We start from the raw sequence: 13,245 nt of genomic DNA on the forward strand, positions 1-13,245 counted from the left end.
TATCCCCTTATGTAACAACAAACCTCTCAGCATAAACAACATTATCAGTTGAAGAAGAAAAACTAAGTAGTCATCCTTAGACCTTTCAGTTATCAAGTAAGAGAAGATTCAAAGGAAACTGAAGAAAGTCTCCAAACTTGGATCAATAGCAAAAGCAGCCTCAGAAACCCCTGGACCAAACATGTCTCCATCTCAAAACAAATAAGATCACAGACAGCCTCAATTACAATTAAGTCTAGTTTGAGGTTACGTGTTCCCAGTATGTTAGATGGAATGAATGGGCTTTATTTGGGAACTCTGGATTAATATATACTTTTAAGGAAGCTAGTAGAGAAGATGTTTAATTTATGTGTAGTTTGCAGTTTTGAGGAAATGTTGGAGGCTATCTTAATTAAAATTGAAGAAATAGCTATAAACTATTGGAAATTACAGCAATGTTTCAAGAAGAGCTTAAGATTTTACATGCAAGGAATACATCAACTAAGATTAACAATTACATTCAAGGAAGTAAGAAGGAGTAGAGGGTTAAAAGTAGTGAACTTAATTGTAAAGATCCTATTCTGTTGAGCTACAGATGTTTGCTCTTGGCTTAAGTAGATGAAGAACTATTGGAGGGAAGGATAGCAAATGGAATACAGAAGGATATGGATTATGAACATAGAGGTTATAGTCAGACGTGATTCTTTGATACAGCATGTGGATAGAATAGTCTGTGAAGAAAAGAGTTAGATTAAGCTACCCTAGGGCACATGTGAAAGACATAACTGACAAAGCAGGAGACTGGCAACAATGCAATTTTTGTTGTGCATGTAGGGGGCTAATGATACATGGAAAAGTAAGTCAGGAGTTAATAAATATAAGGGGTTAATAAAAGCACTTAAAAATAAATTATATCAGGGATACTGCCAAGAATTAACTATGAAGATGAAATTTTGATTATGTCATTAGGGCTAAATGCTAGGCTGACATACATATGCAAGGATGAGCAAGTTAGCTGGTTGGACTTTTGTGATCAGTTCAATAGGAGGTGGGAACTTTTTGGAATGAATGATTTACACTTAAGTAGGAAAGCAGTTATAAGAATAGGCTTAATTGTTAGGTATAAGGGAAAAAACAGATGACTTTAGGGCACTGGTAGGAAGAGAAAAATTTAATATAACAGCTGAATCATGGTTAAATGTAGATGATTTTGATGGAAAAAATTATTTCTTAAATACATAGTTATAGGTTATTTAATAGGGGCAGAGTAGTAAAGATAGGGGGAGGAGTGGCTCTATATGTAAAATGCAAGTTAATCCTGTTAAAGTTGAGAATATTAAGATAATGGCAATGAAATTGAGTACATTTAAGGTTTTGTTAGTGGATATTAAGAGGAAAACATTCTTATTAGGAATTTGTTACAGATCACCAAATGAAATGGATGAAATATGTGAGAAACTTTCCAGAAATATTAAAATTCCAGCTGTTAATGAAGTCATAATTATTGGTGATTTTAATTTCAGACATATTGATTGGGAAATGCCAGAGTAAAATCATGAGGAAAAAAGGTTTCTGGAAATTGTTCAAGATGGATTTCTTCACCAGTTGGTCAAGGAGCCTACTAGAATTAATGCTATTTTACATTTATTGTTAACTTCTATGACAGAAATGGTTGAAAGGGTGGAAATTGGGAAACACCTAGGCATAAGTGATAATTGTTGTATTAAGTTTGATGTTTTGCTGCATATGGAAACCAGGAATAATGATATTGTGATTCCAATGTTAAAAAAGCAAATTTTGAGGAGATACAACAAGAATTATCTGTTGTGAATTGGACAGCTGAGTTATTTGGAGACACTGAGCAAATGTGAAAATTTTTATCTTCAAACCAAATATATTCCTTACAAAAATAAAAGGGTAGCTGCAAGTAAAAAAACAAACAAACCACACTGGCTCACAAAGGATATAAGAGATAAAATTAAAGAAAAGCATCATAAATTTAAGAAATTTAAATTGATTGGTATTATAGAAGATCAAAAAAGAAATTAGGACATTCAAATTTGGCTAAAAACAAAAAAATTAACAGTAAGGATATTTTGAAGTACATTAGGAGTAAACAAAATGTTAGGATGGAGATGGGACTGTTGAAGGATGATAAAGGAAGTCTTGTATCTGATGATTATGAAATGGCTAGGCCATTAAATTTTGCTTTTTCTTCAGTTTTTAACAAATTAAGACAAACAGTATTCCTCATCTTGAGCAACTGATAGATGAAAACAAAATTAAACAAGACAATTGCATAAATTCTGAGTTTGTTAAAATAAAATTGGGAAGTTTAACTAATGATAAGTTCCTGGACAAAATATTTCTTGAGGGTTTTAGACAAGGAGAATTGAATACATGAGCCACTTGCCACAGTTTTTGTAGGTCCTTGAATAGTGGACAAGTACCAACAGATTGGAAATTAGTTAATGCCGTTCCTATCGTCAAGGGATTTAACAGAAGTTGTTCCAGTAATTACAGGCCTACTAGTCTCATATCAGTTTTGGGAAAAGTTTTGGAAAGTCTGATAAAAAATACTCTGCTAAGTCATTTAACAATGTTTAGAATTTTATCAGGTAGTCAAGATGGTTTCACTAAGGGAAAAATCTTACCTTACAAATCTTCTGACATACTCTGAAAATGTTACTACATATTCAGATGAGGGCAAGGTATGGATTTAGTGTATCTGTATTTTCAGAAAGCATGTGACAAAGTGTCACATAAAAGGCTTATAAAAAAACAACATATGTCTCTATAAGTGTGGGGTGATAAATTAACAAACTGGACAGAAGAATGGCTTGATGGAAGAAAACAGAGGGTTGTTATAAATGAAGTTCAGTCAAACTAGATTAATGTTGCAAGTGGTGTACCTCAAAGCCCAGTCTTAGGATCATTGCCCTTTTTGATTTACATTAATGACAGAGATGAAAAATATGATCAATAAATTAAATCTAATGATGATAGCAAAGTATTTTTACTGGCTGTGAGTTGGGCATATAAATGGCAGATGGGTTTTAACAATGATAAATGTGGATTAACATAATTTGAATCATAAGTATAATTTGGATGGAAGTAACCTTAACAGTGTTGTGAGAGTAAAAGATCTTGGTGTAATGGTTGATAAATCTCTTAAGCCATCCAAGTAGTGTTCTGAAACTAGTAGTATGGCAAATAAGATTATAGGTTGTGTTTACAGAAATACTTAATACAAGTCTAAAGAGGTTATAGTTTCATCATACAGATCACTGGCTGGGCCACATTTGGATTACTGTGTTCAGTCTTGAGCTCCTTACCTTTGGAAAGACAATAAATTGTTGGAAAAACTTCAGAGAAGGGTTAATACAATGATGCCTGAGACAGAGGGATTTTCACATTAGGAAAGATTAAGATCCTTAATTTTGTTATTTCTTGAAAAAAGAAGAGTAAGAGAACATTTGACTGATGCATTTAAGATTGTAAAAGGAATTGATAATGTTGATGCATCAACATTTTCCATACTTAAAAGCAAGAATTATAGAACTGGGGTCATAAATACAGATTTAGGCAAGGTAAAAACCATCTTCAGCAAAGAAAATTTTATATTCAAATAAGATGGTTGGCTTATGGAATGGATTCCATTGCCTTTGGATGTTGTAGAGGTGGTAAATTTGAGTGGGTTTAAATGAAAGCTTGACAGATATATATGAATAATAAGAGTTGGCTTTTTTTTAATACAATTTTTTTCTTTTAAATAGTTTTAGTTTGGCTTAGAGGATGGGATAGTCAAGATGGACAAAAGGTCCCTTGTTGTTCCCAAATATTATATTATAATTTCATGGGAGTTACAAGGTCATGTAAAATTCATAAGTCTGAGTTTATAGGGTTACGAGAAATTTCTCAGACAATTCTGATCATGCTTATACTTGTTTCAATTTTGTAGGCAAGCAGTAAGTATATTTTTAAAAGTATTGTCTGATTTAGTAGCTTTCATGCCACTTTATTTTAATGTAAAATCTAAGTTCAGTCAACTCTAATTTTCATACTATACTTTTTATTTCATTTCTAAATAGATAAGCCATAAAATAATGTTGAAGGAAGATAATGGTCACATTGTTCTTCTAGTCAATTTCTGTTACTAAAATAGATATTTTCTCTACATACTGTCATTAGTTGTCTCATGTTTCTAACTTGTTCCTGTCTCTGTAAAACAAAAATCAAGTTAAATATATATGCAAAAACGGCTTGTTTGGGTTGAGAAAATATTTTACATAGAAGAGCAAACAACGTTTCAACGTTTCACAAAGAAAGAGGAACCTGACGATGACCTAAGAAGGTCGAAACGTTGTTTGCCCTTCTATGTAAAATATTTTCTCAACCCAAACGAGCCGTTTTTGCATATATATTTCTTTACAAGTGGGTTTTCTCGACATCACTGAAAAAACAAGTTGACTGACCAAAAGCAGGACCAATTAAAACTACAACAATTCTTGACCTTACCTCTGAGTTTTTTGGTATTTTTTACCATGAAAGACTTATAAATTACAGTAAGTCAAATTTATTTGAGAAAAGAAGGTGCTTAAGTTTGAATACACTGTTTTCATATCATTCTATGTAAACAATGAGGGAGGAAAAGTCTAAAATGTCCAAGTAATAATCAACTTTCATAACACATCATGAGTAGGTAGACCATACAAAGCAGATTTTTTTTATAATGCTGTAGGATACATAGATATTATAGTTGAGTCACAATGCTCTCATACAAGCTAATTTAGTTTATTTACACATTAACAAGAAGAAATGTTTTTAACTTTTAGCTAAAATAGTTAAGTTTATTATAAATGGTAAACAATTATAAGCTCACTTGCAAGAAAGATATCAAATTTAACATTAGACAAAACCATATCAGTATAATAAAATCATAGTTAACAGAAATACATCTATTTCCTTAAAAATACCATCAGGTTAATCCAGTTAAGTACAAGTTTTATACAAATGAGATATTGACACTCATATGTGAACTCAAATATTGATGAAATAGGTATTCTCCTTACCAAAAGGTGTAAAACCTGAATAGCTTGAAGAGATAGTTCCCTAGAATCAATCAAGGTAAAAAGTGGCTTTGATGGACTAGCAACCTGCACACTATGCTATGATAACTGCAAAATTAAAGATTATCTCACTGTTTACACAATACACTTGTGATAGTTATTTCCTTTCAGCAGTTAACATATTACAGAATAACTAGTTTGAAATGAAATTGCTATTGCAAAAGGCCAATGAAATTGTTTTCTGTTATGGGAGTGTACTACCACCAGAGTTTTATTTTATTAATTATTTTTATACTAAATTCTTTTGAGTGATATCAGTATAATACACGCAAACTTGACTGTAACAGTCAAAGTTGATGCTTTAAATTAATTAACAAAATATTTCAGTGCCTTGGGTTTTCCTAAGAAGCAAAGGATATTAGCTCTTTAATGTGTCAATAACCACAGTACATTTTAAAAATAATCATACAAAGAGCAAACAAGGAAGTCCACAGAAATCAGTTGTAAAAATATGATCCAAGGTAAACCAAAATGAAGAGCTCATGGAAGATAACAAATCAGCAAGAAGTTTAGAAGTCTCTTTTTGAAACATGTCATTGTTAAACCTGAAAATTAGTCCTTTTCTATAACTGCTAGCATTAGATATTTTACTTACCCATTAGTTTCTTGTTCTTGTTTCAAACTATTCAGGGTTGGCAAAGCCATCAATGTTTCACTAGAATGGAAGATGTTCAAGATAAACCTAATGTTTTATACTTTGAAAAAGTTGTATAAAATTTGAATTATATTTTTATTGCTGCAAGTTTGTTATATAGAATTAAATACCTAATACCAATATATAAAAAAAATATCCTTATTAATAAAGCATGCATGCACATCTTATCTAGGAAAAAATAAGACAAAACACAAAATATATTAGTAAAACTTCTTTTAAAAAATTTCCAATATTGTACTCTTCTTTTGTATAATTCTAAAGAATAATTAAGCAATATAATGGAAAATAACTTTAAAACTTGTAAGATAAAAATAATTATTAACTCTTAAGAAGATATAGATACAGTTGCCAATTGCTATGGGCTCAAACTAATGACCTTGGTTTCATACACTATGAATAGTGTTTGTCATCTTGAAAAACTTCTTGTCATTGCATACTTAATATGCCTTCTAACATGATATATTGGGGAGAACAGTATATTCACATCTCTCTCTTTCAGTAAAAAAACAAAAAACAAACTAATACACAGATGTAAAAAAAATTTTCTAAGCAAGTTGTAGCTTCTACAGTATACAAAAGAATTTATGAAGTTCAACCAAAGATTTTTCTTGAGTGTTATAAACACATACAAAAATAAAAACACAAAGAACATTTATATTGTAATATTGATGACTCAAAATTAAATGCCTTCATTATCAAACAACACACATATGTGCACTTGTGCATCTTTTAAATCAAAATATTACAAAATAACTGAAATTTACTAAAGGCTATAACACATCAATATATTTTAAAATGTGTAAGTAATTAAATAATATTTGCTGCATATACTTATGTAGCTTTGATTCAAGACAATGTGCCCTCTACAAATATACTTTTACTTTTAAATATCACTAGTTATGCCTAAATAAAAGAATAATCAATTGAAACAATTATTTACATATTTTATGAATTGAATAATTTCACATAATAACTTGAATTCCAATACTGTTCACTTAAGGTCCAAATTAGTTGCTTATATTTTTAACCTTTACAAATTATGGTTAATTCATTATAAACTGAGAAAATTAAGATTTTTGTCAATGTCATATATGCAGTATGTGGTTACAGTACAAGAAACATTGATAGCTGTGCATGTAAGGCTGTCTACTAATAACTACACTGTAGTTCATTCACCTTCAAGTGAGAGGTAATTTTCTGCACACACATACACATTTTCCCATGTAATCTTATATACCTGCAATAAACAACTTTTATACACTAATATAATTTACTTCTTCAGTAAAATACTTTTTTTTCCCATTTGAAATTGTAATTATTATGCATTAACTTTTCAAATAAGGTACAAAGCTCCAGTGATAAAATAAATTATGAATTATGTTCTAAATATAGCATCATGTACAAATATTAGAAGAATGCACTAGTAGCTTATGCATTTTCATTTACATAACCAATAGCCACTAGTTTATATACACAGAAGATAACAAAATTAATGATTTTTATTTTACAATAAAATTTTACATCAAAAGAAGATCAAGCAACAGAGCTAAGTATACAAATGCAGTAAGTCAACAACTTGTATATATATAATAAAAGAATGGTGTTAAATACAATTATGTAACTACAGTTTATAAGTATTCTGTTGAATAAAGCTACAGTATACAGCAAAACAATGCTTTAGAATGATATACAGTTGTACATATAAATCATAATGACTTATCTAAAACCAATATAGAAGGCTGAGTACATTATATTAAAATAATTTCAAATATGCAAATCATGAAACCAGAGGAGAATGACCCATAACAGAGCTAAATCTTTACATTACTTAGCATTCAGTAGCTAGTGTGAGTTATGAGAAATAGCAATTATCAGTGCAAAATATTAACACCCTCAGATCATAAAGATATGTTAAGGGTGAAGATTCATAATTTCCAAGATTGGAATATCCAACATACTTATTGTCATTGAGAAATAAATAGATGTGAATCAACTTAGGGCACCAGAACCATCCAGAAACAAGCCTGCAACAAGTTATATCCCACACAATTAATAAGCAAAGAGTGGAGTTTTATCATGGGTGTGAACTGACAAATACAAAAGTTAGTGCAAAAAACCATTCAATTGTCTAACAGCATGCAATGTAATCAGGAAGGATCACCACTTGGAGAAGTAACACAAGTAGAGCTAAATGGTAAATGGTATTTGTTAATCAATTAACTAATTAGCCATTAACAGATTAAAGTTGGTTAACTGATCAGCAAGATATTTCTCAAACAATGGTAAATACAAGAAAGAAGTTAGTGGCAGGCACTCCCAACTAGCTGCCTTTCCTATAGTCAGCAGTTCAGAAAGAAGAGAAAGAAATACTAGCTGCAGATGTTGTCAGAAAGCTTCATTCCCTCTAGGTCAGCAGTTCAAAAAGCTTAAATTTACACTCAAGTAAACTACTTAGTAGTTCAAAATTAGTGATAGCGGCACTTTCATGACATATCCATGAAAAGAAGACAAACTGAAAAGAATTATATTACAGAGAATCTAGACATAGAAAAATGGTAACATACAACAAAGTTCAGGTGCAGCTCAGTAACTTGAAAAAGTCTCGTGTAATTTTCAATGGTTAATTGGTGAAAATAACTTCACAAAGTGGTACCTGGTATGTTGCAAAATGTTTTTGAAGGGGTTCATGATTAATGGTGGATACTATGCCAGGGAACAAGTTTAAGATCAGAAGATGGATAAAAAAATAAAGATGAACTCTGCATTATCTTACCAATGATCTAGGCTGTTGGTACAACACATAACTACAATCTTTGTATGTAAATGAGGTTAATAGTGTTTGGATTCACCAAGATAAGGCTTATAGTCATATCCTTAGTTTCTTCATTGAAATAACTAAAACAGAGAATGAAATGGGTATTTATGCTACTCCACATAAAGACACACTGGTAAAATTGCTGGGTGCAGTGCTTATAAATTTCTCTACAATTAGATTGTTAAAATCGGTACTGCAAAACCATTATTCTTGTAAATTACATGGATTATGGAAATGGTTTCTAGTTATTTGATGTTACAGCCATTGTATAATTTCAACTTGAACTAGATGGATTATGATTCTTAAAAGGGAATCACATTAAAAAAGGTCTAATATATAAATTAAAAAACTTAAATAGCATTAAAAAAATAGCATTAATGGCCTCTAGAAACTAAAAACATTTCTAAGGTGGACAGTGTCACCATCACCAATAACACTAACTCAAGAACTAGATGGATTATGATCAAACCATTAAAAGGTCTAATATATAAATTAAAAACTTAAATAGGACGAAACTAAAAAACATGTTTAAAATGGTGACATCATTGAGAGTCATAATAATAGCAAGAAAGTAATATGTGGCTTATTGTGACCTGAGCATTACACAGACTACACAGTGGTGCATCAGTTCCAGATAAAAGAAAATGACAAATTAAAAAACTGTGACCAATGCATAGTCTAGTTAGAACAACTTCTTTCCGATCCTTATGGAAGCAAGACAGCAAAAGTCCATTAGAGGGTTTTACTTGGAAAAGCTTGTTTTCTCATTGCTCACTCCTAGCCAACTGCCAGCTGGCATAGAGCTGAGCCTTGAATACAGGAACATAGTCCATGTATGGAACATGGCACAGCGGTGATAGTGCCAGAGCAAATAGATTTAGCTGTGGTGTCGGTGAGCTCCTTCATGTGAATACCAATGTGGCCCGGCATTCAGAAAAACTGGATAGAAGTAGATGTTAAAGAGAAATGGGCCAGTCAGTTTTGAATATCGGCAAGAACAGGGTGTGAACTAATGTGAAGCGATTCCAAGGCAAGTAAAGAACTAAGTGAATCAGTATAAATTGCACAGTTTGAGTACTGCTGAACTTCTATGTGATCAAGGGCAAGAGAAATGGTGTACAGTTCAACAATTAACACAGAAGCTGTAGAGAACATTCTGCACACAACCACTGAACCACAACAAACCATGGCAGAGCCAACACAGTCACCTGCTTTCGAACCATCTGTATAATTAGGAATGGAAGGCTAGTTCAAAAGATGTTCAGCAAACAGCAGACAGTATTTCCAATCAGGAGCATCTGCTTTTCTCAGATGACTTAAAGATAGGTCACATTTGGGGATTGTAAGAAGTCATGGTGGAATGGGGTGACCAGTGGATTCAGCAGTGTTATCCAAGGACAGACCCAATTCATCTAACTGCACCTGGATTTGAAGGCCAAAGGAGCAATGGCAGATCATCTGTTCTGAAAAAGTATGGTCCACCAAGAAAAGAAAATACAACCCCAGGTGGGATGCTCTGGTAAGGAACAAAGTTTCGAAGCAGACAGTAAAGACAGCTGCAAAGAGCAGAGGTGCAAAGAAGGTTCATGAGTACAAGTTCTGAACTGGGGAAGTGTGGAAAGTTCCAGTGCAGAGCCAAAGTCTGTGATGATGAATGGGTTCAGCATCTTTAAGGCCAAGGTCCTGGCAGACCAATAAACCAGTGATCCATGGTCAAGTTCTGATTGAATAAGAGCATGATATCTCTTTAGCATAGAACATTGATCTGCTCCCCAAGTGGTGGAAGAGAGGACACTGTGGATGCTCAGTGTTCTTGTACATTTGACCTGTAACTGCTTGATGTGGGGTATAAAGGTCAGCTTACAGTCAAAAATAAGCCCCAAGAACTTTGTTTCAGGGACCATAAACAGCACAACTTCACTGATACAGAGTTCAGGATCTGGGTGAATACCCTGTTGGTGGCAAAAGTGCATGCAAACGGTTTCACAGAGAGAAAAGTTAAAGCTGTTTGCTGTGGTCCACTTCAGTAAATGATTGAAGGCAGTCTGTAGCTGCCGCTCAATATACCTCATGTTCAATGACTGACATGAGATGTGAAATTTTTCAACATAGAGTCCGTTCACAACACTAAATAAGAGAAGCCTTTCTCAAACAACATCTTGTATCAATATTCTTTGACATTGAGAAGGCTTATAATACAACATGGAGGTATGTCATTTTGCGAGACCTATATATATATATTTTGGTTTTGTCACCATTTGTCCATTGTTATTATAAATTTTGTAATGGACAGGAGATTCCCAGTCATGTGGGTTCGACACTTTCCTGTTCTTTTCTACAGAAACTCGGAGTCACTCAGGGCTGTGTTTTGAGTGTCACACTTTTCAATATAAAGATTAATGCCATCACTGATTCTCCAGGTATCAGCTACTTCATGGGTATCAGAGAGCAAGATCAAGAGGAGGACAGAATTATATTGCCCACTGATCTTTAGAATCTTGTCCCATATGACTTTGGAACTGGTGGTAAAAAAATATGCCAGTTGTGAACTTAATCCAAGATTCCTTCTGGCTTTGACATCTTACCTACCAAGCATGTGCACAGGCTTGCTGGAAAGCAATGCGGTTCGAGTGCGTGGAATACCTATGAAAAGTATCCCAGGCCTATTTTTGAGCCTTACATGCCATGTGGCAGGCAGGATTCCACCATGGAGAAGGATATTATGGAAAACATGTCAAGATTTTAGGAATTCACTGAGCAGCTGCTTGTATAATACAGTAAGTTACTGCTGCCACACAGTCATCTATTGATGGCAGGATCAAGTTCTGCGAGAGCATAAGAGGGCCAGTTTGCTTGATCCAGCTTCCACTAGAGCACGTGGGTGAGGTGGCATTGACCATCGCCAGTCTTTCAAATTATAGAAAAATGATCATTGCCTTGTGGATTATTGTCAACCCTCCAAGAAAAATGGGAGAATAGTGAAGGGGAGCAAAGTGACTGACTAGGTGCATGAAAATAAGTAGAAGAACCAGTATTGAAAAGAGAAAGGTTGTAATCAGAGAATATACGCTCTACAGAGTGACTCCTCCTATCAGTATCAGCACTTCCACAGAGGGGATGATGTCCATTAAAGTACTCCAGGATTAAAAAGGGAGACAGCAACTGTTCAATGAGAGTATTAAGGTCTGATTGATCATAGGTCTCTCCAGGCGACAGGTAGAGAGAACAAACAGTGATGGTAAAACCGAAAGGTGACTGTATTGGCAGGTTTCAGTAATGTTTCCTGTAGGGAAACATATACAGGATGGTAGGAAACAATTAGCGTTCTGATGTCATCCAAATTAGAATGTAAACCTCGACAGTTACACTGTATCATGGTGGCCATTTTTATTTATGTGTAGGTGAATTTGGTGTTGAACCCTTCTCCTTATGACCACATCTTTTTTCTTTACTGTCTTTATTCGAGAAAGGTTTATTAACCTCCATAGATCCTGCCCTGGGTCAATTGGGCAAGTCTTTGCTGTTGGAAGGGAATTTAAATGACTGAGGACATGAGCAAATGATTATTTTGCATCTTGGGGTAGGAGAAGAAGATGTATTCGAGGTAATGCCTGTACCCAGAACCAAAGGAAGTGGATCTTGGGATTTGCTGGAATGTATGCAAGGGACAGAAACGGATGTTGAAATTTATTCATTTCCTTTTTTAACTATGGAGGCCAAAAGACTTCATTTGGTTTAAGAACGATTCTCTCAGAAGCACAGAGAGGTCCATCTGTACTCCCACAGTAGTAGTGGAGCAAAGTACAGCAGCATATGTCCAAGATGAAGTGGTGGACAGCAACTTTTGAGTTTCAGGATCCTCCTCAGTATAAGTAATGTTATGAATCGATTTCAAATGATGCACCTCTTTTTCTACCAACCATTTATGGTAAGAATGAAAGTAGGATGGATGAAAGTCATTCATTGCATCTGTTTCATGAGCACATGTCAAGGAATCACAACACGATGTCTTCGACTGACCAAACTGCTGACACTGGAAATGCCTAAGAGGGTTTGGAATGTATAGCCATACCCTGCAATTAAGATAACCTGCCTTGATGGTGGCAGGTGGATGTGGTGATGTAAATATCAGAATAATGACACTGGTTGGCATCATAATTCCATCTTTGCGAGTGGTGATACGCTTCACTGCAGAAACTCCTTGGGTGGAGAAACCAGCGAGAATCTCTGACTTGGGAATGTTCTTCAAATCCCTCTCAACAATAACTCCTCCTGGTGAATTCAAAGTAGCATGAGATGTAACCTCAATAGGTATATCCCCAATTGTCTTTGAATGTTAAGAGGAGTTCACTGTGTTGAGATGTAGATGTTTCCATCAAATGTCATCAGATTGAAGCTTCTTTGCTGACTTTGGAGAGCCAGCAAGTCCCTCTAGTCCCTTCTAAATGAAAAAGGGAGACATTTGCCCTAAAGGTTTGTCTGAAAGAGAATGTAGTATAAGAAAATGAGATACAACAGGTGTTACAGATGTTAAAGATTGCTGCTCAGAATCTTCAAGACGTGGTCATTTACCTATGGATTGTTTTTCACTATTTTATTTAAGTTTTTATTTGGAGGATCCATAATAAAAAAAGGAATATTTTAATGCCCACTGACCCCACTTCACC

The 13,245-nt window shown here is 33.9% G+C and overlaps 1 protein-coding gene across 1 annotated transcript in view; it reads right to left on the reverse strand.

Moving 5' to 3' along the window:
* The window catches only part of LOC143232093 (transcription factor CP2-like), a 92,151-nt gene that overhangs the window by 60,339 nt on the left and 18,567 nt on the right, over positions 1-13,245 (reverse strand). The window contains exon 3 of the mRNA XM_076467162.1: positions 5,704-5,763. Within this exon, the coding sequence (XP_076323277.1) occupies positions 5,704-5,763 (60 nt within the window). The remainder of the gene's footprint in view (positions 1-5,703; positions 5,764-13,245) is intronic.

This window comes from Tachypleus tridentatus, chromosome 11, assembly GCF_004210375.1.
Source record: "Tachypleus tridentatus isolate NWPU-2018 chromosome 11, ASM421037v1, whole genome shotgun sequence".
NCBI classification, from domain to species: Eukaryota; Metazoa; Arthropoda; class Merostomata; order Xiphosura; family Limulidae; genus Tachypleus; species Tachypleus tridentatus.